Source organism: Pseudoliparis swirei, chromosome 4 (genome assembly GCF_029220125.1).
Source record: "Pseudoliparis swirei isolate HS2019 ecotype Mariana Trench chromosome 4, NWPU_hadal_v1, whole genome shotgun sequence".
NCBI lineage: Eukaryota > Metazoa > Chordata > Actinopteri > Perciformes > Liparidae > Pseudoliparis > Pseudoliparis swirei.
The window spans coordinates 28,764,068-28,791,506 of NC_079391.1; the positions used below are offsets into that span (position 1 = coordinate 28,764,068).

Consider the following 27,439-nt stretch of genomic DNA (forward strand, 5'->3'; position numbering starts at 1 on the left):
ACATCGGATGTGTCTGTAAGATCTGAGAAACACGTTGAATGCATTTCCTTGCTTTTTTTCTTCGCCATTACTGCCGCATTTCTGCTTTTCCCAGTGCATTACCGCCACCTGTGGAAAAATGGAATAGTGTGAAACCGTCGGCAGGAATCTTACATTTATAATCGTGTGCGTCCATCGTCTTGTGCACAAAACAAAACGGGGACCCGCTTGTAAAAACCCTGCTCCACAGCGCTGCTAGTGGTCTGAGATGGTATGGCGTACCTTAAGATCAACACCTTTTGACAGCCGCCGCGCCGCTGCTGTGATCCTGAAATTTCCCCGCTGTGGGACTAATAAAGGATTATCTTATCTTATCTTATCTTGTTATTTCTTCGTCCAACCTGTCCATTCTTGTGAAAGCAAGATCTCAGGAACGCCTGGATTTCTTTAGATTTTGCCCAAACGTCCACATATCTCAGAGATCAACTGGTTCAACTTTTGGAAGTTGAAGGTCAATGTGAGCTGACAAAACACACGTTTGGCCCGAACTCAAGAACTGGTATACTAATTAGGAAAATTTCTCATCATTTTTTATTATGAGGATAAAACATGAGTGTTTTGGGACTGAGAGAGATGTAAAGTGCTCCTTGATTGGCTTGTCAGCTTAATTAAGATAAGATCTCGGTTGATTTTTGCTCTTTGTGAAAATGCACTGCTGTAGTGTTGCTCCACTGTTTACCAAATAGTACACGGGAATTGCAAACTAACGCAACATGGACGCCATTTATTGCAAGCAAACACCTGTTGCCTCAGTCCATTACATTGGGGGTACAGGATACTTCCTGGTGAGGACCCGCCCATCTCTAGAGCTTCTGCAGTCTTTGTGAAAGCTTTCATAGTTGAAAGTCAACTCCAGAAAGCCAATTAATGAAATAATGTTGAATAACTATCCTGTATGTATGTGTGTGTGTGTACTTGTGTCCAAATAACCCCAAACTACATTGTTAAACTGTAGCAGACTTTTTTTGTAGTCATCCGCCCCGCTCTTCTCCTCCCTCACAGTCGAGGCTGGGGCTGGTGCCTCGACGACATCCCCATAAAGGACGAGCGCTCTCTGGACTCAGTGCTGCCCGGGGTTCTGTACAGCTCTGCCCATCAGTGTCGGCTGCAGTATGGATCCGGGTCCCTGCTCTGCGACGACATGGACGTAAGGCTCGAATGCATCCACAATACATCCCAAACAAAGCCATGTGCAGTTCTATGGAAAAGAGCGGGCTTCTCCCGTTTTCTCATTCTTTACTTTCTCTGCTGTTTTTTCAATTCCACCTTTGCTCCTTTCTTTTTGTTTTGTTTTCATGTCTATTTGCTTCTGATTCGACCCGCCCGTCTACTCTTAAAGCTCTGATTGAAAAATGTCTCTCTCTCTATGTTCTGTGCCTCCTCCATTCTTCCATAACCCTATTATGTGTTCAGTACAGTATGTGCTGTTCAAACTTTACTTTGATCAACATAACAACAACAACAATCTTTTTCTTGTTTCTTATTGATTTAAATATTGTATTTGAATCATCCCAAAGAGAAAAGACAAGGTACTTTTCTCTTTTTAACTGATATTTGATTTTTAAGAAACAATACTTGTAATATAAATATAACCCTACAGAAATGACAAGACTGGCACTACTTTTTTTTAAATAAAACATTTTATTTAAAGTAGAGCAGCATACTGCAAATGTAACTTTTATCAGGCGCTCTCTTATATGGATTATGATCTGACGGTGAAAGAGACTCAAAAACGGTATGGCAATCACATCCTAACAAGAACCAGCATATCGTTTGGTTGTTGATTCGTCTTCGTTCATTGGGAAAAATAAATAAACAAGTGTTTGAAAAATGATAGCCAGAATAAGCAATCAGAGTTACTGATAGTTATCAACATTTTTATTATTATTATTATTATTATTATTATATACTAAATCGGGACACATGTCTGCAGTATCGGTCACTTCACTATCGTAATCAGTCTTCTTTACACACACACACACACACACACACGCCTTCTTTAGTGTCCACAGCTTGTGCTTTCTTGATTATTTAAAATGGAATTCTTTTAATATTCAAATAAACCTCACTTTTTTCACTGCTAGTGCGCAAACTTTATAATATCAACCCACACAATTTGAAATAAGACAACACATTTTCTTTGTGTGTGCCTGGTTCAGAAAACGTATGATTGAAGTCATTCACGTTTGACTACTCTTCCTCGCTCGCATGGAGGCTCATTAGAATATGATTATACCGCCCACGGCTTAAGAACCTTTGCAAAGATGTGTCATTATTCACGCACGCCAATCAGACCGTGCTATTACAGGAGGGGTTCTTAAAGAGACGGGCGTAACATGGTGGAGCGAGTGAATACAGGTTTATTCAGACAGACGTATGAGAAAAATAGTGTTTTTTGTAACATTAAAGCATATAAATCTCATCTCAGAATGTTGTCCATTCAACTGCCTCAAACCACAACCCTCTGCACTTTGCTGTATATTGTAGTAGTCATTATCAACAATTGCACACCTGCTAATATATATGTTTTTTTGTGTGCACAATTTAAACAATAAAATAAATATTACAAAATGAATATCACTGTGCATGAAGAGACAACAAGCCAACTGGGCTTATTTGAAGCCTCCATCTATATAATATTTAAATTGTACAAACATAAAATGAAAAATACATGAGAGACTACAAAAGAAGAACAAAAGATTTTTTTATTATTATATCAAGGCATGTGTGTGAGCGTGTGTGTGCATGTGAAAGTAAGTATGGCTTGCGTTGTTTCAGGATATTGGATGATACCCCTCTGCCATTTCCTAAGCAATGGTAATACTACAAGTCCCCATGAGTGAAACGCCTAAATATTTTGATATAACAGCTAAAACAAGAAAAAAATTAACACTAATCGATAAAAAAACTCTGACAAAACAGCAATTAGAATTTATTTTTGATAATTTTTGAACGTTTTATGGACGGACATTTCTTTGTTCGGAGGGAAAAGTAATATTCCATAATTTGGTTCCCCGAAATCTAATAGAAAATATACCTCTGCTCGTCAGTTATTTGGGAGGATGAAGATGTTCCCAGCCAGCTGGACAGTGAATTATGTCTCCAAGCTGTGAGCCTCTACAATAGCAATTGTACTGAAGTTGTTTTCATTAGTGTCACTTGATTAGAATCCTTGTCACTTTATACATCGGTTAAATAGATCCTCGTCAAATGCAGAGTGGACTTTAAGTCTCTGTGGTATTCTGCCATTAACAATTTATAAGAATGTTTTATTCAGATGACACCTTGACAGCTGAGTGTAATCTTTCAAAATGTCGATCTATCCGGAAGGATCTCATCTCGGGCTTTCACCACCGAGACGTAACTCATCTCCTATTTTAAATAACCCAGACGGGAGCGGGAGGAGAAATAGCGCTGACCTTTTAGTTAACTGTCTTAGGCCGCATTAAGACCAACGGGAGCATTGGATTAAGAGACTGCAAGGGCAGCTGTGTATACATTTCTACAAGTACACAATGAATACCATTCAAGAAGTCCAGTTTGTGGAGAACTTCAAAGAGTTTGAGGCTTGAGTTTCAAACTCAGGCATTTTAAAATGAGTAACTCTGACTTTAAACAAGACATCGTGGTGAAAGGTCACAACTAATATTTGTAAATGCCGAAATGTCCTGTGGCCTTGCGTGATGATTCAAAATAACAAGGCAGATTTATTGCCTTGTTGTTTTGTGTTTGTTATATTGTGTCCGGCACCACCAAGGATAACACATGTGTTAGCCAGCATCAATTCTGCTTTGCTTTATAGTGCCGCTCAGCCTTCGGTAGACCTGTATGAGTCCTTCTATCTTCTCAACTACGTCTTCATATTACTTTTAACCCTTGTGTTGCCTTAGGGTCATTTTGACCCGAATCAATATTACACCCTCCCCCCGCCTTTGGGTCATTTTGACCCGATTCAATGTTTCACCCTCCTGTTACCTTTATATTTACTAACATATTTTACCCTTTGGGTTCAATTTGACGCCAGCAATTAAAACCTCCAGAAAATTATTAGAATTAATATTGTTTTCCAAGTTTAAGTGTGAGGCACTTTATGTTTGTTTGTTGACTACCGAAAGAACACCGACATTAAACATTGAATGGGGTCAAATTAATCCTAAGGCTGGGGGAGGGTGTAATATTGATTCGGGTCAAAATGACCCTAAGGCAACACAAGGGTTAAAAGGAACATTTATTGTTTGTTCGCAATACAATCATTATGGTATACAACTTTTAATCGGAATAAACAGGTTAAGTAGTTTGCACGACGTGTTATTCGACCTCGTTGGAAGGCTTGTTCGTTCAGAGTTGTTCTCAACGCCCGTCAATGAGAGAAGGGTGGCGTAATGTACTCTGCGTAATGTGCCGATAGATGGGGTCACCTTTTCAGAAGGTCTCTCCTGGGAGACATTCAAAGTGTTGTACTTGCATGAAAAGTGACAGAAAGAATGACCGTAACGGATAATTGGTTGTGTAATATGGTCAAACATGTCCCCCGGTTGTGAGAAAGCTTTAGAGAGAGGAGGTTTCAGAAGCTATTAATTAAATCTTCTGACGAGCAGGTCTGAAGGGCCCCTGTGTGTTCCTCTAACAGCCCACTGGTTTCATTTAATGTTCTGTATCTGTGAGCGGCTCAAAACTCCCTGCACAAGCAAAACGCTCCTCGTACAGCATGCAGCCACGACACATGTGGCACGAGGGAATTAGAGCGCCGGGGTTGAGATTTTAAAAGGATGGAGCCGATGACTAACGGGGTGTGAAGCGGTATAATCTGTTGGACCTGGCGTGACCGAACTATCGTAACGATGGACATGCATTTTATACACGGGATTTGCATAGATTGACTAATTGTGGGGCGTCTTCCCTGCGTGTGTGTGTGTGTGTGTGTGTGTGTTTGAGTTGACGGATTTGATATGAATCCTGTCTGCCATAGAATCGTAAAGTCGTAAAGCTTTGTAAGCCTCCTGTGTATTATGGCTGGGAGCAGATCTGAATGATTTACGCAGCACATCAGACCAGAGCAGCAAGAATGGCAAATAATTGGACACGCATGTTTTGTTCACCATTTCCTTAAAGTAACAACATAATGTCTCATTTATATGATTTGTTCCAACATTTGCACCGCCCCAGGATAGAAAAACAACTGTGGACGCTTACAGACTTACAACACTGTTCAAGCCAAATCAAACCCAGTAACAGATTCCCAGTCACTTTCTTTCAAAGAGGAGTGGCGCCTCTTTCTCGTTTCTTCGCATGCTTACCGAAGGTACTCTGGAGTTTTCCCGTGTACAAACATAGACGTGTTGACATCCAGTTTGTTGGTCCATCATGAATGATGTGTATATTTACACTTGAGGGTGATGTATACAAGATTGGAGGCATCCGCAGATGCTAGTCTTCTTTTTTTATTCATGAAACCGGAGGATATAATAAAGTCATTTGATTGACACGACCTTTAAAGCAGTCAGCGAGCATGTGTGTATCTCAGCAACGCCATGCTGGTGCACATACATGTAAGTCACCATGTGCTTGCTAGTCGTGCATGAGGTACACAATCATGCCAGGAGTGAACAACATTTCCATGATCACGACAATCAGAAAAAACATACAAAATACTATATTGAGAATTTTTGATTTTCATGTTGACAAATGTCCAGTTATCTGGAACTGTAAGAATTATTTTAGACTGTATGCCCATTTAATGTAACAGACATCGCGATCCAGCGTAGATTGTTTGAGTGAAAGAGATTAAATAAACAATGCATTTAAACCTGTTTAGATCAGTCATTATCTACACCTTTTTTAACAATTTATACAAAAACAAGTAGAAAATATAAATTTGTATTGTATTTTCATATCATAAACCAAGCCGGTACTTCTTCTTATTTTAGTTTTAATTTTTTTATTGTAAGACAAAAGACAATACATAGACGTAACACCTAGAGGACGACAAAACAGTGGACAAAACATCATAAAGTGAAAAATGATGTGTGTGTGTGTGTGTGTGTATGAGTAGTGTTTAATGCATGTATTGTTTGAGTGTTTTTTAAGCCAACGAAAATGTTTACTTTTGCAATAAATTGTATTCCACTTATGCTACTGTTGCAAAAACTTGTTTCCTCATTTTAGAGTTTTTACATTTTTTATCTTGAACTTTATGAAATTGTCGTGCAAACAAAGAAATGGTGCATTTTCTTTTGTGGATACTGAAATGAATCTGTCCAATCCTGGTCTTCAATCACGTGCTGCTGTTTTTACATTCATCTTAAAGTTACATCAACGAGAGCGTTGCAGTACTGTTTCCTGGACGCACTGTACGTGTTATGTCTCGTTGTGTCTTTGTTGAAGTTGCTCGATGCTCAGTTGGTTTGGAAAAGACTCTATTCCTTTTTTTCTTTCTTTTTTTCGGGAGACTCAGCTAGATAAGCCATAATTAATAATCCTGTAGCCGGGGAGAATCTTATCCAGATGGTTAGCTCCACTGTTTTTTATAAGTTTAAACATTCTCATGAAATGAGATGATCGGTCTCTTTATCCTTTTGTCATCAGGAGATTAGTTGGAGATTATTAATTTGAAAATATTGCTCACAGATCACTGTAAATTGTTGCATTCTGAAGGTTCAAATCCTAAAAAAAAACATCGTAATCTACAGTGTTATGATTTAGAGCAAACTCATTCAACACAAATGTCACGCAACAGCAACGGGAAGGGGCTCAGATAATTGGAGCAATCAGCCAGAAAACTTCCCCACAAACATTTAACCTTTTGGTGTTATCAGTCGTCTGTACCACTGTGGGAAATAATTGCATCTTATTGGTCTTTCCATTCATTATTATTGCGACTACAGGACACACTGTTCTTTTGATATTCTGAACGAGCTGATGTGGCTTTTCTCAGGAAAAACATCTTCAACACAGAACAAAGAAATGCACTGCACATCCAGATTGATTGTTTCCACACCAAATCTGCAATTTAAAGACATTCGTTATTGATGTTGAATCATTTAATCGTAAGTGCACATGTTGCCGGTATAAAACGCAAATCTCTCACTGCTTTCCTAGAATGTGTGCAGCACCCTGTGGTGCACTGTGGGAACAACCTGCCACTCAAAGCTGGACGGGGCTGTGGACGGGACCCGTTGTGGGGAGGACAAGGTGAGGCTTCCATTTCATGAGCATGTCAATTCAACTCAGTTTATTTTGTATAGCCCAATATCACAAATTACATATTTTTGCCTCAGGGTTTTTTTAAAGGGAACGAGGCATGCATTGTGATTTAGTTGTTGACAACCATTCTTTCTTTCAATCATTTTATTTTAAGTTTTTACAAGTTACACCAGACAATCAAAACCGAATAAATAAAAAATTGCAAAACAACCAACTATACGGACAATCAGACAAGGAAGAAAAATAAAAAATAAAATAAAAAACAACAATAACAACAAAAACATAAATCATCATCTTCCATATTGAACCAACTATAACCATCATTCACAGAGTCACTTGGGTCCCAAGATTGCAAAACCTCTTCTTATAGTTTCGGCATAGTCCTCGCCAATAAAATCCATAAAAGGATTCCAGATGGAAAATAACCCGTTTATGTCTCCTTGGAGGACATGCGTGAGTCTTTCCAGTGGCAGCAGCTGGAGGACATTGTGAAGCCAACTACAGACAGACGGTGTGGTGCTGTCCATCCACTGCTGGAGGACAGACAGCCCAGCGCAGTACCACAGAAGACTGAGGATTCTCCTATGTCTGTTTAATACAGGGGAGACAGAGTGTAGGCCTAGGATACATATGAGAGGGTTGAGCTCAATAGGACATTTTATTATGGAGGATATTTGGTTCCCAATTTCAATCCAAAAGTTATTAATTTCCGGGCAGAGCCAAATTAAATGCACATAAGTTCCCACATGTTGCTTACACCATTCTTGTTGAAAGCCTCTAAGGCGGCTCATCATGGGAGTCCTCCATGTTTGCAGTGTTGAATATTATTGCAGTCAAGGTCATCCTTGTTATTGTCCATATGACGGTAGATAACTTGAACTTAAACATGAGGTTGGCAGAAGTCCTCTGAGGCAAATGTGTGATTTTTGAACTCTAAAAAATGAGTGAATAATGGAGCAACACAAACTACCGTGACATGCATTTAAGCTAAGCAATAAAACGTAAGCTCTCTCGTCTCGGCTCTTATGAAAAGTGCATGAAAAGTTGTGATCAGAGTAGGAAATTGATATATTTTTCAACTGACTTGAAATCCAGGGGCATTTAAAAATACATTGGGGGCACTTTTTTAAACTTGTGAAATAACATTTCACTTTTGTTCAAAAATAAGAAATATCCTTATTTAGGCTTACAGTATATGAGCAATTATCATAGAAATGACAATAATAAGACTATTAGGCAGAAAACATAAACCAGACAATCACATTCAATTGTATTCTTATTTCTTTGTGGTTATTTATTATTACATTTTTTAAACAACTATTCACAATTATAACATATTTCTTTGTTTTTTAATAATTCAAAATTATATCTTTATATATGTTTTTCTGTGTACCTACCTTGTACAGGCAACACAGATAGGACACACAAAATAAAGAACAAAAACGCAATTAAATTATCTTATTATTACGGGTGCATTGTTTGCCCCTCTTCTAGTGACATCAGGGGCAACATTATATTTCTTAGGGGCAGTTTTGCCCTTTGCCCTCGCGTATTTCAATCAGAGTGCAAGCGCTTCGGTCTGTATTTCAACATGGAAGAATGCAATCCTTAAAATAACAACCAAAAGATGACGCTCACAGTATGTAAATGTATTTATTAATTTGATCTCCTCTGTTGTAGTGGTGTTTCAGTGGAGAGTGTGTGGCAGTTGGATATCAGCCAGAGGGTGTGAGCGGTGGCTGGGCGTCGTGGAGCGAGTGGTCGGCGTGTTCGAGGACGTGTGGGGTCGGAGTCCGGAGTGCCCACAGAGACTGTGATGACCCCGTGTAAGTTTTACTCATCAGCCTAAAAATACTTCAGAATTAATTTTTTTTAAACTATTGTTTTACAATTAAATTAGTATTGTAATCCTTTTTTTCTGCGAATGATGAGGCTTAATTATGAGCTAATGCAAATTCCTTCTTTCTTTACTTATTCAAGTGTCTCAATATAATAATATTAAAACACAATAACAACAATCTTCTTTACGAGACAGAAAGAGCACTGGCTCTCTTCTCTGTCCTCTCCTAGCTGGAAATCTCAAGATTCATACAAACAACAAACAAAACAGAAAGAAAGAAAACATTTTGAAGATGATGAACAATACCAATATAAAAAAAAGCCTCCCCAACATCATCTACATTTTTTAAAAAGTAACAAAAAATAAAGTATTTGATACAGAAGTTGCAATAGCGATTTATACATGACATCACTGTACAAGGAAAGGAGAAAATATCTGGTAAAATTACCCAAAATGCATTGCTGAAAAAAGGACTGGATTTGTGTCTATATTTGACATTGCTTTTAATTTATTGACAGAAACAAAGGATTTAATGCACACAATTAAAATATAGATCTAAAACGTCTCCTCTTCACGCCACCATTTCTCACCACATCACAAACGTTTTAAAAGCGATGAGCCGAACTGAAATACCGTCTCTGACGATCCAACAGTCCGATGCACGGAGGGAAGTATTGTTTGGGAGAGAGACGGAGGTACAAGATCTGCAACACCAGCCCGTGTGCTCGTGACCTGCCCACCTTCAGAGACATCCAGTGTGGTCACTTCAACACCGTGCCATACAAGGGCAGGTTCTACCAGTGGGAAGCGGTCATCAACAGAGGTGAGCGGAAGGAAGAGGAACATTTAGTTGGTTTTGAGGCCCCTTTTGGTTGTTGTGCAGCATTCAGCACAACGTTGTGTCCCTCCCCTTTGCGTCTCTCAGTCAGCCCTTGTGAGCTGCACTGCCGTCCACTGGCTGAACATTTCTCTGATAAGATGCAGGAGAACGTCGCCGACGGGACGCCGTGCTACAAAGGCAACAAAAGCAGAGATGTGTGCGTGAATGGCATCTGTAAGGTATCAACACTGTAACCTACTATTCCACACTTTGGGAAATATGTTTCCTGGTCTCCTCTTAAGCGTTTGACAACAGTCACTGTATTATTCCATCATTCCATCTCTAAGGTCCGTGATTATGCTTTAGTCATGCAGTATATTTAGTTTGTTTTCTCTGCGAGCCAGTGTTGTACATTTGACATTCTGCATGAAAATGAGCTTTTTTATAGAAAAACATTGTGTCTGTTATCTCACTGCTCTTGCCTATCACCCGGGGGCCAAAATGCCAGTCACTGATACACCAGACGTTGTTTTGATACTGAGTGGACAGCAATTACAGACTTTGTGGCTCAGATTTCATGACATTTTGTGACATTTATGTCCGGAGCCATATGTCTTCCACATTTTTTACCTGAAAACCATTTGGTCTTTTGAAGGGTCGCTTGCCAAACAAGTATTTCTAAAAATGTTTATCGTTAAAGGGGCTTCATTCAAATTTAGAGAAATAATATATCACTATTTGCAATAATATGTAAAGATAAAGTGGAACCATGTCACACTTAATTTGTATATAAATCACCCGTTTAAATTATACATATATATATATATAATTCGATCATTCGAATCATTTTATTTATTTATTTATATACAATTAGATTTATATATATAATTAAATGTATTCATATCATTTTACTAATTTTTTGTAAATGTTTATATCGACCCCAAACATTTTTATCGTGTAGTTTTAGTTGTCCAGTATTTAAATCATTTTGAGCGTCCAAAATGTTCTTATTCTATATTTTGAATTATGATCTCTTAGGACTAACCTTTTCTGTATTTCAATCCCATATTTTACCTTTAACTCAGTACAGGTTGTGAGAATAATAATAAAGCAGCAAGGAACAATATTAAGGATTTCTTTTCTCTGAACAAGTCCAGGGCAGATGAGGTTAGGTGAGTCAGGCTTGTGTTCTGTGCACAAATGGACGAACCCCTTAGGGTTTATGAAGTCCTTCTGATAAAAAATGTCACTTTAATATTCTCTACCTTAATTGCAGCACTGTGCTTGTTATCTAATTGTACCATTGCTGGTTAATTACTTTAAAGTGTGTTTGAGATAATGCATTTTGGAGTTAATTTGATGCGTATGTGTTGTAGAATTTAGGCTGTGACTATGTGATCGACTCCAGTGCCATCCAGGATCGCTGTGGCGTGTGTCATGGTAACGGCTCTACCTGTACAACTGTGAGGAGAATGTTTGAGGAGACCGAAGGACTTGGTAGGTTTCTTAATCACTGTGTTTTGGCATTAGACTTCGTGGAAGATATTTTGACATGGATGACAATTTCAAAACAAAACTTCCTTTGGTAAAAGCCTAACAACCCAGAGTATCTGTGTCCTTCAATTTAACTGGGTCCTCTAGGCTATGTCGACATTGGGCTGATCCCAGAGGCAGCCTGGGACATCCGCATCGAGGAAGTGGCGGAAGCCGGGAATTTCTTGGCGCTACGAAGTGACAACCTCGAGAAGTATTTTCTGAACGGGGGCTGGACGATTCAGTGGAACGGCGAGTACAAGGCAGCCGGGACGGTATTCACCTACAAGAGGACAGGACACCTGGAGAACCTGACGGCTCCGGGGCCCACCATGGAGCCACTGTGGATTCAGGTCGGATTCACGTCTGAATTTAATATTTTGAGTTTCCAATACTAAAACCAGAACGCCAAATCCAGTACGCCAGATGTGGTGGACACACACACAGGAAATATGCAACATTTCTAGTCAAGTTTGGTGAAGTAGTCCCGTAGTTCCTGGGAATATCTTGTCAATAAGGGATTGTAGTTGTCTGTATGTGGTCCTAAATGAGTTGGTATTTCTCCGCGGTCGCTGGTTCCAGGTTGTCCGTACGTCTGTATCTTCTTGAGACACGATATCTCATAAACGCCTTCGGGGAATTTCTTGAATTTTGGCACAAACATTCACTTCTCAAGGATGAACTGATTGTAATTCGGTGGTCAAAGGTCATCCTGACCTCACAAACCAGTTCTTGGCCATATCTCAAGAAATCATGTGCTAATTATGACACAAATTTAACACAAATGTTTAATAGGGTCAAATAAAGTGATGACTTTCTCGACATCATTTTGGTGGTATAACTCTAGTGTATCATCTTTATTCTCTCTCTTGTGTCTATTTTCTGTAATTGTGTATACAGTGGGTACAGAAAGTATTCAGACCCCTTTTAATGTTAACTCTTATTTTCATTGCAGCCATTTGCTAAAATCAAACTATTTTATTTCTCATTAATAAAAAAAGACTCGGCAAACCCATCTTGAGAGAAAAAAACAAATGTAGACATTGTTGGGAATATATTTAAAAAGAAAAACTGAAATATCACATGGTCATAAGTATTCATAAAAAAAATTGTGTACATTAATGAAAAATAAAATGAACTTTTTTGATTTTAGCCAATGGCTGCAATGAACCAAAGAGTGAACAATGTAAAGGGGTCTGAATACTTTCTGTACCCACTGTATTTCTTTTCACCCTATGGGATGTAATTCTCTTCTCTTAGAAGCACAACTGTTAGCAAAGCGACTGTGATTTCGGAGCGTGTCGTACTTTGAGTCGTTTGAACAGTAGGGTCACACTTCACTGACGTTTTAGTTCTGTTTTTTTAATCTATTTCATGCCGTCTTGTGTGTTCCAGCTTCTCTTTCAGGAGAGCAATCCAGGAGTGCGGTACGAGTACACAATTAGTCGAAATGTCTCTGAGAACAACGTCTCTGTGTCCGTTTTCTTCTGGAAATATGGTTCATGGACTGAATGCAGTGTGACCTGTGGAACAGGTAAGAGAACCAATTTGAGGTATTTGCTGAACAATATAAGATATATGTTCTGAGGCAGAGAGAGTGGCTGGTAAACTATTGGCTGCGAGCTTTGTGCCGTGCGGTGGGAGAAGAGAAATGTTCACCAAAATGAGATTACAGAACATCTGAGTGTCGACGGAAAGAAACAAGACCTCTGGGACTGAGTTTAGCTGCTGCCACCAGGAATGTGTTTTATTATAGTAGTAGCCACAGTATGATATATAGTCAGTTTACCAATATATAGACTTGCACTTTGACCTTTTGCATGTTTTCTTTTCATAATATGTCGTAATATGTGTGCTGTGGGGTTGATCCTGTCGACCAGCTATGGACTGGCCACTGCTATTAATCCTTGTGTATGTGATTCTAACATATTTGTCCTATTATTAGAATATTGTGTGGGTGGGTGTGAATGTATTTTTCTATATGTGCTTCTGTTTGCGCTCTGTCTTGCCTTGAATTGCTCAAGGAAAAAGGTATTTTGAGTTAAATGTCAGGAAGCTCAGCTGAAATGCAGGATGAAAATTAACAAAATGGTATAATTACGCTTTTGTTTTTGGGAACTCTGACTACTTTGAGGTCTACTTCTTGGGGGCGAGCGTAAAAATTAGACCAGAATAAATCCCTACTTGGCTGTTGCTGCTCATTTCTCAAGCCAGCTTCACGCCTCAAACCTGCTGGCATTCATCCTGTTTGTGAGATCAGAAAACGTTCAGCTATTTTACATCGTCTACCGAGGCAGGTCAAACCTTTAAGTTGTGTATATAAAGCTTGACGGACAACTATTCACAGAAATATTTTTATATAGCATTTATCTCTTTCCATTAACCATTTACATTTTATTGAAGTGTTTGCAAAGAAAATACACCAGCTGAGCGTGAACATTCTGATCTCTCTTTTTCTGAACAGCTTCATAGGCAACTCCAGTAATACTCTAACTAAAATGTGCATCTCAGATAATTGGATAACTGGACTGCACGAACTCGACTGAGCAGAACAAAGAATTTGTCAGTTATAAAGATGAAAGAACACTTTACAAGTCAACACTCAACATATTTCATGTGCGCGTTTCACAAATCTGTGAGAAGCTATTTATCAATGTGGGAGGTTGGGTTTTTTTCGGAAGAGCTGCTGGTTTTGATCTCCATGATGGACCTTGAAGATCAATTATTAGGGGCTTCAGTGTGTGTGTGACTAATACATATTTTTGAAAGCTTGTCTCATGTGGCTGAACATTAAAACTTTGTAAACAAGCTTTGCATATATATATTATATACAAATATATATTTATTTTGATGTATTTAAAAGGGTTACTGTTCAGCCACATTTACAGTATAACAATATTATATTTGTGTGTGTATATCTATATATATATATATATATTTGTATACACACACACAAGATAAACAGATTTGTTATGTATCTGTGTGTTTATATTTATATATATATATGTATGTGTGTGTGTATATATATATATATATATATATATATTAAGCAACTCTTTTGCGTGTCTACACTGGCTTGTGGTGTGTTTCTGTTCATAGCAATTGGCAAAATGTGGTTTTGCAGTGACGGTGGTGATGATACAAGTGGCTCAGTGATCACAGCTGGTAGTCCTTAAACCACAAGTACGGTGGTTTGATGCCCAGCCGCTCCTGTCCTCATGTTGAAGGGTCCTTTAGAATCCAAATGGTTTCCTGTGCACTTCACAGTAGTCCACACTGCTCCTAAATGCTCAGGTTTGGTCAAATTGCATGAATGTGACAGGTAAAATTATATTTCATTAACATTTTAAAAAGGAGCATAATTTCTCAACGGCTTTGTGTACCATGAACTTAAACTTCTCACTGAGCACAGTTCCTTTTCCATTAGTGACGGTTTGCCCCACCACCCTACACTTTAGCCCCACCAATATTCATAAGTCTCTTAGCGTTGGCTGAGACTCTTGTGAGAAGCAGTTCAGAGATTCCTGATTCATTGTCTGTCTCCATCTGGGCTTCAATCTGATAGAACTTTGAAGGTGTAATCCCCTGCTCTGATGGGGTGGAAATTGCAATAATGGAAAAAAAGGAATCATGGGGTATTGTAAATCTGTCACAGCTTGAGGAGACCAGTCCCTTCATGCTTTGTGCAACACGCTCTGCAGATTGATTTGAGCTCTTGTATATATATATATATATATTTTATATATGTATATATTTATTTATATATATTTTTATTTATTTATTCATATATATTCATTTCCACACACACACACAAATTATTTCTTTGTCATATAATCATTTATTCTACCGGGTGGCTTCTAGGTACAAGGCTATTATTATTATCACTAAGATGAATTGTAAGAGCCACATTGTGTTTGTGTGTGTGTTCCTAGTCACAAAAGTGTATCTGCCCTCTCCAGGTGTTCAGAGGCAGATTGTTCACTGTGTGGAAAAGACAACTGGGATAGTGGAGGAGCACTTCTGTGATCCGTTAACGCGGCCCGACGATAACCGAACCAGCTGCAGCAAGGCTCCATGTCCGGCCATGTGAGTTCACCCTCCGGACATTAGTTACAAAAGGGCACCTGCAGTACACACACACACATATACACACACTCAGATATAAGAGAAAAATGCCATTGGATATTGCGATTTGATGATTGTAACAGAATAATATCAAATAAACTATATCTTCATTCATCATTTCCATGTGATGGCAGTTTTGATAACATATGTTATTGTTTCTTTCATCTTGGGCTTCGCATGAGCAGGTTATCAACTCGCCCGTCTGCTTGACTTTGATTTCTCCAAATGTCAGAAACATGGAAGGTCAGGTGCCATTGTGCTACTTTAATCATATCTTAACACGGCATACAACTAACAACGTATCAAAGTTCAATCTTCAAAAAGGGGTTTGCCGATGCAGATTGGCAAAAAGTGGTTGATGACAATAAAATACATATTCTGTAGTAAGAATTTCACATTGGAAAATGCAAATGTGTGCCGATATCTGCAAAATGTAATTATAATAAGACTACATTTGATGAAATGATGTAGCCATTCAAAGTGTACAGAGCTCAGAGATATGAAAACATGTGGAGAAACGACAGGTGAAATAACTGTTGGCAGTTTTCACTGAGAGTCACCCCTCTTCAGACACTCTTCCTCCCACTCATTTCATTCCTCCAAACCGCAGCTTGTTAACGTGTAGCAGCATCGGTAATGAGACGGCTCGAGTTCAAAGGGTTTTCTGTTCTACTGGAGCAGCAGCACCTGCTTCCTTTCTACGGATGATGTAGGAGCCGTCGCCCACTGATTCTGTCAACGTTAGAAATAATTGTGTTGTTGAAAGTTATTTGCATGATGAAGACCATGATGAGCGCTGTCCCTGATGAAACCCTTTCGTTTATATTACCACTCGAGAAAGCCAGCAGTGTAATATGTGTATATGTGTGTCTTTGTGTTGGTAACAATGTAGTTAAAGTGGCGACAGTTGTAGGACAAAGACAGAAAGTTTGAACTGGCAGAAATGTCAACATGAATATGAAGTGAGTTGTGAAACATGTTCTGAGGAATGAAAGAATGTGGGGTATCACATCGTGATCCAGAAGAAAACTTTATCTGTCACATGTCAACTTCAGAACCTCTAATTGGTTGTTCTCTTTGTCCATCAAACAGTGACGGGACTAACCCTATACGGTGTACATATGACAATACAAATACATACATCGTACAATTGAGAACGTATCTTCTTGTGTATGTTAACACTCGTGCTCTTAAATCCAAACGCACAAATGCAGCGAGATTTGGATTTTCCCCATTTATTCAATAATGTTTTTTGACGCTCCAAAAAACCCAACATGGACGTTGTATGCTTGAGGGCGATACAATTGAACTCACTGATATATTGTCCTTTTCCTTCCACAATTGTGCCATTTAAATTGTAAAAATGTTCCCTCTTTGTGTCCGTGTGTGTGTGTGTGTGTAGATGGTGGGTTGGGGAGTGGCACAAATGCTCGGCGAGCTGCGGGAGCTTGGGCCTGACCAAAAGGACGGTGCTCTGCACCCAGGCAGTGAGTGCTGAGGAGCGGGAAGCCCTGCAGCCCAGTGACTGTGAACACATCCCCAGACCTGAGTCCCTCTCCTCCTGCAACACACACATCCCCTGCCCAGCAGACTGGACCACGGGCAGCTGGTCAAAGGTGAGTCTGAACATGTAAAGATGGGGTTCTGGTGTGTCTACAATGTGCTGTTTGAACATGTAACGCACGTGCAGATTGCTCTTTACGACTTCTTACGGGTACTTTCACATTTTCTGAAATGGTCTTTCTGGGAAAAGATGTTTTCGTGATCACGGTGAACGGCGTTCATTCGCGCTGTGATTATCTCGTTCTTTTGTCGTCTGAATTTCTTCATTCTGGCAGCCTGTGCCACGGGACATTTTTCCATCTCAAGTTTTCCCAAAATATAAAAGAAAAAGTTTTGACTGACATACATTCGCATTGCTCAGAGCCAGCATGATGTATTGCTTCAGATTGGGAACTGCACAGACGTCATGTCTATTGCATATATCCTTTTTTCCCACACACTTTATAGAAATGTTTTAGAAATACATGAAGGAACTTTATCAATGTTTGCTCAAACTGAAGCACATGTATTGACATGTTTTATTTTGTGCTAATAAGCATATGAGAACATCCGAATATGTTTGTTATAGTCCTGGCTTCATCTGATTTATGATTCACGCACAAGGAGATCAAGCTACAATAATCCAATTTCACTATTTTTCTTCTTGCATTTACTTTACTTAATAATAATAATAACTTTATTTATATAGCACCTTTAAAAACAACATTTGCAAAGTGTTTTACAGAGAATCAAGGCAAAACAAATAGAATAGTAAGATACAAATATAACATTTTAAAATTAAAATAAAAAACAGACAAACTTAATTAGGGGAACCAATGAACTGCATAAAAGGACGACATCACTTAAAAGCTGTTCTATGAAAATGGGTTTTAAGAAGTGATTTAAACGAAGTTACTGATTATATAGGCATGCCCTCAATTTTAAAGACAATTAAAAGAAGTAATAGCTTGATCTGATGGTGTGTGTTTTCTCTCCTGTGCAGTGTTCGCTGACTTGTGGAAGCGGAGTGCGTCGCCGTAACGTCACCTGCTCCAGGAACACGGGCGTCGACTGCGACCCCCACAAGAAGCCCCTCGCCGTGACTCCCTGCCACGCCCAGGACTGTCCACAAGTCGTAGATAATTTTGGAGACTTCAACTGGTCTGGAAGTGGCTGGTCGAGCAAAGAAGTGCTCAATGAAATTATCTCCATACCTAAAGTCAAAGCGGCCCCCAAACACAGCACCACCAGAGCCCAGCCAAGAAGTAGTAACAATCACCTCAACAACATCGTGGAGGGAGATTTTCACTATCACAATAACCTTGAGGATAACGTCGACCACGCTCCGGAAAACGGCGTCGAAGTTGACGATTTCTACTACGACTATAATTTTATCAACTTCCACGAGGACTTGTCGGATGACTTTGACGACGATAGAAAAGGTTCGGAGGCCGAGCCAACCCGCGGAGCTAAAGAAAATGAAACTACAAAAGCCCCCTTGGACATTTTTACATATCCAAAGGCCACCGCCTACACTTTGAAGACTGAAGAGCCACAGAACACAAATCTGGATGATACAAAGGACAATGGAAATGCGGCAACAAACGAGTCGATGCAAACACATTTAGAAGATTTGGATGACCTTCTGTCTGAGGATTATCTTCTGCCCGTGTCTACCACTCGCTCACCGCTGTTCTCAACATCTGATTCACAAACACCGAAAGAGAGACGTGAGGAGGATTTGTCGTGGCCTCAAATCCTGAGCACGACGTCTCGTCTGGTTTCCACAACGGAAGAGCCGACGACACACCACGTGAAATGGAAGCCGTATGGAGAGGAGACTGGAAACAACTCTGACATTTTCACTGACGATGTCACCGTGACTCCTAAACACGTCTCTTCAGCTCCCGCGCACGGAACCGTCGTCGATGCCGCTGTCGTTACAAACGTGAGAGCTCAGACAGAAGGGGAACGTGATGATTACAGCTACAATGAAAATGTCACGCTCGGTCCGGATATCTCTGCAGACCAGGAAGATGTAGAGAGTCCAGAACCTGTTGGCTCTCCCACGCCAGCAACTATAATTCAGGTTCAGACCGAAGTCCGGCTGGAAAAAAGTGCTTCGAAAATACCACAAACATCCAGTCAATCAACAACCGCCTTCACATTGGAGGATCTAGTCCCAGCTTCCACCACGAGCGAGGGTAATTCATGGGATACAGACCTTGACCTCGGCACAACCTCACTTCCGGCCTCTGAGGCATCCACTCCTCTCCCTGCAACCTTTCGACTAAACTCCGGTAATGAAGAGGCCTCTGATGACTTCACACCTTTAACTGGAACAGAAATCCCACCACCCGCAAACCAAGAGGAAACCGCTCCACCTGATTACCCGCCAGCGACAGGGAAACGGATACCGACACATCCCCCATCCACCGAAAGACCCGGAACGCATTCCGCATCGCGAGCACCATCGCCTGATTCGGCCGATTTTGACTACAACGACATAAGCGTTCCCTCGATCGTGAGCAGCAGCACCGATCCGGGCCCCTCCTACCGGCTTCCGACAAACGCGGTCACCGCTCCTCAGCGCGGCACTGCACCAGGACGACTCATGGAAGAGCCCGCGCCCGCCGGGCCCATTCTGCCGACCCAGCCACCTGTTCGGTGGCCGCTTCCGGTGCCGACGTCCGCCCCAACTTCAGCCTCCGCACGAGTCACTTCCGCCGCCTTCTGGGTCACCGGCAACTGGAGCGCTGTGAGTCTGCATTCATCCAGACTTTCTGGCGTTCCACTTATTCTGTGGGATGATGCACAGCTGTGTGTCATTATGAAATGTTCCGCCGTCTGCTTTTATTATGCAGACACAGCGTCTAGTTCTGGTCCCTGCACGCATGTTTTATTCTTTGGAGACACCGTTTGACTGATAGCTTCTGATGCTCGCGTCAATTTACATAAATCATTTGTATGCCAAATTTGACAAACCCCTGTCGTTCTGTACGTACAATCGTGAACGAATTCACACTTATTTGATCGTAAGGAAAATAAGAAATATGCCACAAACATCTTTGAATTCCACGTGATTGGCATCGTGATTGGCATCGTTATCAGCGAGGTGTCTTGGACCGGTTTGTGCCTCCGTCCCTGTGGTGTGCTCATGTGTTACTACATGTCTTGTTAGTGCTCCACCAGCTGTGGTCTGGGTGCCATCTGGAGGACTCTGGCGTGTCGTACTGGCCTGGACTCTGACTGCGATCCGGCCAAGAGGCCCGCGCCAGCCCAGCGGTGTTACCTGCGTCCGTGCTCCACATGGAAAGTAGAGGAATGGACTAAGGTGAGACCACTTTTATATAAATGTATGAAATGATTGTTTATTCGTAGCCTTAATTCTCTTTCATCAACATGTTTATAATACAAAACCAGGGTTCGTACGGTCATGGAAAACCTGGAAAAGTCATGGAATTTTAAAATGGTCATTTCCAGGCCTGGAAAAGTCATGGAAAAAACTTCAATCATAAAAGTTTTGGAAAAGTCATGGAAATTTGTTAAAATCACATGTTCATTTACACCGAGTTTGAAATAATTAATATGTTTTTTAAAGAAAGACGCTCAAAATATAAGCCGGCATACGCTCTCAAAACACAAAATGTTCTAAATTTGTCATGTTTTTACCGAGATTTCAGTTTGGTCATGGACATTTGGTTTAAAGTCATGGAAAAGTCATGGAAATCCATTGGTCAAAATGTGTAAGAACCCTGCTAAACATACTGTACACTATCTACTAACTACTAACAGTTTAAGTACACACTACCCAGACAATGTTGTGTTTTCCATGAACAGAGGTGCTAGCGTACTGATAAGATTCATATCAAACTGAGAAGTATGAACCAAAAATAAGATTTTTTTTTTTTAACTGGCCCTGTTGTTTAGTGTTGAAGGCAACCATCCATCACTTCCGCTGAGTTCATATAAGTATATTAAAGCCTGTTTCCTCAGACACACTGCTGCTACGACACCTACACACAGTTGTTTGAATAACAATCACGCCACGTCTTCTCCCAGTGTTCCAAGAATTGTGAAGGCGGCTTTAAATCACGAGAGGTTCAGTGTTTCGACTTGCGGGATCAAAGGCTCCTCCGACCTTTCCACTGCCGGGCCATGTCCTCCAGGCCACACAGGCAAATGACCTGTAACCTTCAGGCGTGCCTCGACTGGTACACCTCCTCCTGGGGACAGGTGAGTCAGAGCGAACAATGAGTCATTGTGGAGAGAAAAAACACACTGGTGTATTCTCAATTTATTTTTTTTGCTAGAAAGACGTCCACTCAAAGCACGCCTTGTGTTTTTTTTTATTTATGAAATGCTGGTAAGAGTAATAAAGAATATGTCAGAACATGTTAACACTGTATCAAAAGCAGAGAGGAGATAACGCGCTTGAAAAGGATTGTAGCCAAAGTTCATTTTCATTATACTGCTGCACTCGTACTGGGCAGGGCATTATGACATATCTCTGCATGCCTGTCTTCCTGGTAGCTATTTGCCTTTTATTCATTTCAGACATAAATAAAAATCCACAACAAGTGGACTTTTGTGGATATGACTTTTTTACTCTATATGTATGGAACACGAGAGGCATATATTGTTATTGATGGATTATCTATTTGAAACGACTGCAAAGTCTCTGCATCTTAATTTTATAGTTATACTGACATGAGCAAAAAGTGGAAATTCAAAACAATGCATTACAAACTGTCATCGGCAGCAATGTAAAATCTACGCAATAAGCAGTGCACTGGTGAGATAAATAGCACCGTGATCCTTCTATTGTGTACTGCTGACAGTAAATTACACCCTCCATGCAGACAATCAACTCAGTCAAGGCTGAATGCACCCTAACATATCGATTTATATTATGCATGTGCGTGTGTGTGTGTGTGTGTCTGTCCGTGCGTGTGTGTTGTTCAGTGCTCTGAGGTGTGTGGGGGAGGTGAGCAGCAGCGTATGGTAACCTGTCCAGAGGAAGAACGATGCGACGAGGACCTCCAGCCCAGCAACATCCAATCATGTAATAGCCAGCCATGTGCTCAGTGGCTTACTGGATCATGGGGACAGGTACGCACGCACACACACACATACACACACACACAGTTCGTATTAGTATTCATACCATTTGTCACATTAGTGGCAGCAGTATTTTAAAAAAGATGATAATATATTAGCTAACTGTGAGTTGTAATTATTTCTCACAAAATCCACATGATCACTTGTGATCTGTGTAGTTTGAACACCATCCAACAGCTGCATGCAGCTGTTTCATGCATGACGCACAGTGGGAATTATGATGATTTTTCAAATTTACGTTCCTCCCGCTGTCTGTAAAACATGACATCTTTTATTATTTGTAATCCTTTGACCATATCAGCAGAGACAAAACCCACCCGCTAGAGTCTCAAAGGCTTTACTCTGCACACAGTCAATCAAAAAAACATGCCTAAGGCATCATGTTTATATGATAATTAGCATTGATAATCATTGTTAAACACAAAAGCATTGGCCTTTTAAATTGTCTTCTTTCTTGAAATCTATTATATATTCATTGCTGCTGGATTTGTCCGACACCAAGTAGCCTTATGAGTCTCTCATTCTTAGTCCGGATATACGCTACCTACAACGGATCCCCAGGAATATTCGGGCAATATTTTTACAATCCAAAACTAGGGTGACTGAGTGAAATCCTGACATAAATACAGGTTGCAACATGAAGTATAGCACTCATTAAAATGTGTTGCCCACGAGACATGAAGAACCTTTCTCTGAACCTTCTCTGCAGTGTTCGGCTCATTGCGGCGGCGGAGTCGAGCATCGACTCATCAAATGTGTGAACACGAAGGCTGAGACGGGCGAAGAAGTGGATCAAGCTCAATGTGACCATGAGCGACACCCTGAGAGCACCCAGAAGTGTAACCTACAGGAGTGCGAGAGCGCCCCCTCTGGTGAGTAAATCAACACGCCAAACACGGTCAAACTGTTAAGTGCCTAACATCAGAATCACAGACCAGCTGGCATGGCTGTAGAGTCTGTAAAGCTGGAAAATTTGCTTAAAAATAAAATCATATCTTATCTCTTTCAAGCCGTCGCAGGCCACATAAGATGACTCGGCGGGCCAGATCCGATCTTGTGTTTGACACCTGTGCTTTAGACTGACAGTCTTACTTGTGACTCCCCCTGCAAGGTGCTGCTGTGTTTAAAGGGGGATGACCTATTAAAAAAATGATGTCACACACACTAAAAACAACTTCTAAATCTTACTATTGATTATTCAAATTGTAAAAGATGTATTCACAAATATGAACACAGATGTTGTCGTGGTGCTTCCTTCCATGTTACCCTGGTGTTTCTGGTGAGGCCTTCTTCCATGCAAATGCAGTGGATTTTCGACTACGCTCCCCCGGGCGACATGAGAAGCAGCGGATTTTCTTTTTCTGCTTCGACATCGTAATTACACACTGTAAAAAATAAGGACTCCGTGACTGAATTGGGATCAGACCTGCTTGGCATGGAGGGAAAGTTAGTGTGTGTCGGGTTGGAGAGAGAGAGGCGAGTTCTCGCCTGTGGTGTAGTTGTTTCCTGGTTGTGTAGTTGAGTGAGTGGCCTCATTATTAACGCTGATAGCCTTGTTTAGGCCTCCAGACTTGTCGATTTGCATTGGCTTGCATCCATTAAATCTTTTACGGCATCTGAAGAGGTCAAATCGTTCATGTCAGTGTTTATTTGACTTTTGATGCACGCCTTTGGAGATATTGAGTGAAATGTCAACCGGGAGCAATAACCAAGATCTCCAACATGAATAATGGTTGTGATTCTAATTAACTTAAGGATCACACAGAATGTATAAAATACATGTAGGCGAATCCACATCACAGCCTCGATGTCTGACTGATTTCAGCATCAAACCCTCATAGTCACAAAGGAGGAGAACTTTTTTTATTCTAACTTATACTAAAAAAGCTATTTCTGATTTTTTGTTTTTAACCGTATGCACAGCAGTTCTCTTTGTTGTACATCAACAGCAGCATGGATGTCACTATGAATCCACTAGCTTTTTTTTTTTTTTAATGAGTCCACATGACAAGAACAGTGACTCCAGTAGCCTCAAAAGTCTTCTTTGTTAACCAGGGAGTGTACAACATCTTTTTTTTTTTTCAGAAGAAAATTTGCAAATAAAGCAACTATTTCACAACACGACTATCACATGCTGCATTTCTTCCATGAAACACATCTATGACGTTCCAATATTTTGCTTGTCAGACTGTACCCCAAAACCAATCAATGTTTTATCTGAAAAAGCAAACATTTTTGTAGTAGAAGTGTATTTTTTGCTCCAGTCGACTTCACTTCAAGGCACATGTTGTGTGCAGAGAAGAAAGCATCTCCTCGCTTTTGTTTATTTTATCAGCCGACATTCAATGGTCCTCACGGCTTCCTGTTCAACGTGCAACTCTATTTGCAAATTGGGACGTGCTGATAGATGACGTTGTCACCTTTGTGAGATGAGTAAAAAAAGAAAAAATGACAATAATCTCAGAAAAGAAATGTATACCTTTTGCAGCTCTGTCTATATTCTGAAATTTAAAGAAACTAATTTGTACAACTTTTCACAGCAGTTCTATGGTAGTTCAGTTTCATGTCAGATATATGAAATCCCAAAGTGCTTCTGAGTGCATCTTCTTAGAGTATAATCTTTTCAGGCATAGAGGAACGAAAGTGGTGTTGGTGTTTGATAATAGCTGTCATTTCAGCACTTTGTGTGACCCTCCATCTCGGTCATAATTTGTGACAGTGGTTTGCTCTCGTCAGACGGTTGCGAATGTTCTCTTCCCGCCCCGTTGTAACGGAAACCCCGTACGCTAAGAAGCCAAAGAGACCGGCAGACTGACTCCAAAAGGCTGAGAATTGGTTCAACAATACCGGGCCTCAGAACCATAAAAACAAATCAAAATGTATTTGAGACTAATTCCCTCGTCAGGGAGGATAAGTACAGGATGTGATGTTATGATGTTAACTCTCGTTAACAAAGGAGATACCTGCTCCAACAGAAGTGGTAGCGGTGCTATGTAGTTTTATGATTGTGTGACTCATTAGTTTGATGCAAGGTGCCGCCCCCCCCCCCTGCCCCCCTCCTCAGGATGCATTACTGCCATAAGTGAATAATTAAACAGCAGTTATCTCTGAAGAGCACCTGCTCACCTAGTATGGTCGGTCTCTCTCTCTCTCTATCCTTCTCAAGCTGCAGACGATTAGTCAACTATTTGGTTAGTCCATCGGCAAAAAAAAAAAGCCATCATATTTTGATATGTTTTCAGGGCAGGTATCGAATGCTTATTTTGCCTCGGAGAGCAGTACATCTGAAGTATGTTGAAGTATACTTTAAAGCAGCATCAGATGCTTTCATGTACTTTCATCTGCTCTCACAGCATCATCTTCGGCCACAGCGGGGCTTTGTTTCCATTGAGAAAAGCTCTAGAAACGCAGTTTCCGGGGGACATTTAGGAGATAAAGAGCCCGATGCACCCCTCGGGAGTTGGGGGAGACCAAAAACCGAGCTAAAAGCTGAGTGAATATTGGACTTTCTTTGACCAGGTGGACGCAAACATGACTCCAAATGGGTTTATTTTGTGCTCAAGTCTTTTATTGGTTTTTGGTGATATGCACATGCAAAGGAAAATATGTACACATTGTACGTATACAAAGGTACTTAGACAAAAAACATGAAAATAACAAATACAAATAAATAAAAAAGAATACGGGTAGACATGCAAAAACCTGCACACATATTGATATATATATATATATACCTATATATATGCACATATCTGCATACCCTAATACATACACACATAAATACTGTTAATTTATCTCTCCGCCCCCCCCCCCTCCCCACACTGTTGGCGACGCCCACCCCCCTCATACATCTCCAGATATTATATACGGGAATGTATTATATTATGTTCCAATTATATATATTGTTGAATTTTGCTGAAAGCCGTGGACCAGGATACGATAGTTCTTTCTTTAGCACCCAAGACAAATGACTCCAAAATGGTTGATAATGTTATTTCATAACTGTTGGACGTGGAAATAAGTTCACCATATCAACTTCAATGGTCACGATAAGGAAATATCCTGTTCACATTTTGTTTCAGTTAGCAGTATATGTTGTTTTGATTGAAGAGCGATGCTGTTGGGCACTGACTGTTAATTCATCCCCCATCTTTGGCACTGAAAAGATTATTCTACCAGAACGCCTCGGGCTCAAAGAAATTCAAGATTCGAAAGTTAACAATATTTAATTGCAAAAGTCGATAGAGACGATCGTGGGGCCGGAATGAGACGAGAGTCCACATTCAAACACCGTCCGTGTAATAGTTCTGGGCCAAACGCCACAATTCCGCTCATTAGACAGGAAGTTCCTTCAGAATAAAGGTAACGCCTCGGATTTCCACCGGCATCCATTTTATCGATCATCTATTAAACAATAAATTAACAATCATTCCCATCATACAGATAATTGTTACATTTGTCATTACTTACAGTTATGATAAAAACAATGTCTTCCTCTTATGCTTTATAATACATTCATCTTAATATTCCATAAAATATTTCCTATTATCATATCTTTCTTTATGTATAATCTTTTTATTGAACATAAGACTTCCTTTATGTTCAATACAAATAACAACTCTACAGCACCTAGAATGGAAGGTAAAAACATAAGGGTCATATTTGATGGTTTTCTTATATACACTGCTCTGATAATAACAATCATAATAAGAATTATTATTATTATTATAATAATAATAATAACTTTATTTATATAGCACCTTTAAAAACAAAGTTTACAAAGTGAAATAGAATGGTAAGATACAAATATAAAATAAAAAAACAGACAAACTAAATTAGGGGAACCAAAGAACTGCATAAAAGGACGACATCACTTAAAAGCTGTTCTATAAAAATGGGTTTTAAGAAGTGATTTAAACGAAATTACTGATTCTGGAGTCTTATCTCCTCCGGTAGGCCGTTCCAAAGTCGAGGGGCTGATGGACGTGAGGTATTCTGTATGCAGAGTTTCATCTCGGTCAGGTTTGGTATTTCCATTCTTCATGTTGGCTCCTGGAGGCCGATCAAAAGCCCTTCACTCTCGTCCTGATTCAGCTTATTTGTTCCCCGGCTCGTTCTTTTATAATACCACACAGTCAACCCTTCTGTCACCCTCGGACCATAAGATGCTTTATGTCAAGGTCGAGGGGCTGAAGAAGAGTTACCCCTGAACATCT

General features: G+C 40.2%; 1 protein-coding gene across 1 annotated transcript in view; it reads left to right on the forward strand.

Annotated features, from left to right (window-relative positions):
* Positions 1-27,439, forward strand: part of LOC130192289 (A disintegrin and metalloproteinase with thrombospondin motifs 7) — a 67,078-nt gene that overhangs the window by 30,619 nt on the left and 9,020 nt on the right. Inside the window, exons 9-23 of the mRNA XM_056412124.1 lie at positions 1,042-1,186; positions 7,138-7,230; positions 8,923-9,068; positions 9,736-9,905; positions 10,008-10,141; positions 11,279-11,399; positions 11,544-11,788; positions 12,831-12,969; positions 15,395-15,521; positions 16,963-17,176; positions 18,106-19,860; positions 20,284-20,436; positions 21,165-21,338; positions 22,068-22,214; positions 22,933-23,095. Of these exons, the coding sequence (XP_056268099.1) occupies positions 1,042-1,186; positions 7,138-7,230; positions 8,923-9,068; positions 9,736-9,905; positions 10,008-10,141; positions 11,279-11,399; positions 11,544-11,788; positions 12,831-12,969; positions 15,395-15,521; positions 16,963-17,176; positions 18,106-19,860; positions 20,284-20,436; positions 21,165-21,338; positions 22,068-22,214; positions 22,933-23,095 (3,926 nt within the window). The remainder of the gene's footprint in view (positions 1-1,041; positions 1,187-7,137; positions 7,231-8,922; positions 9,069-9,735; positions 9,906-10,007; positions 10,142-11,278; positions 11,400-11,543; positions 11,789-12,830; positions 12,970-15,394; positions 15,522-16,962; positions 17,177-18,105; positions 19,861-20,283; positions 20,437-21,164; positions 21,339-22,067; positions 22,215-22,932; positions 23,096-27,439) is intronic.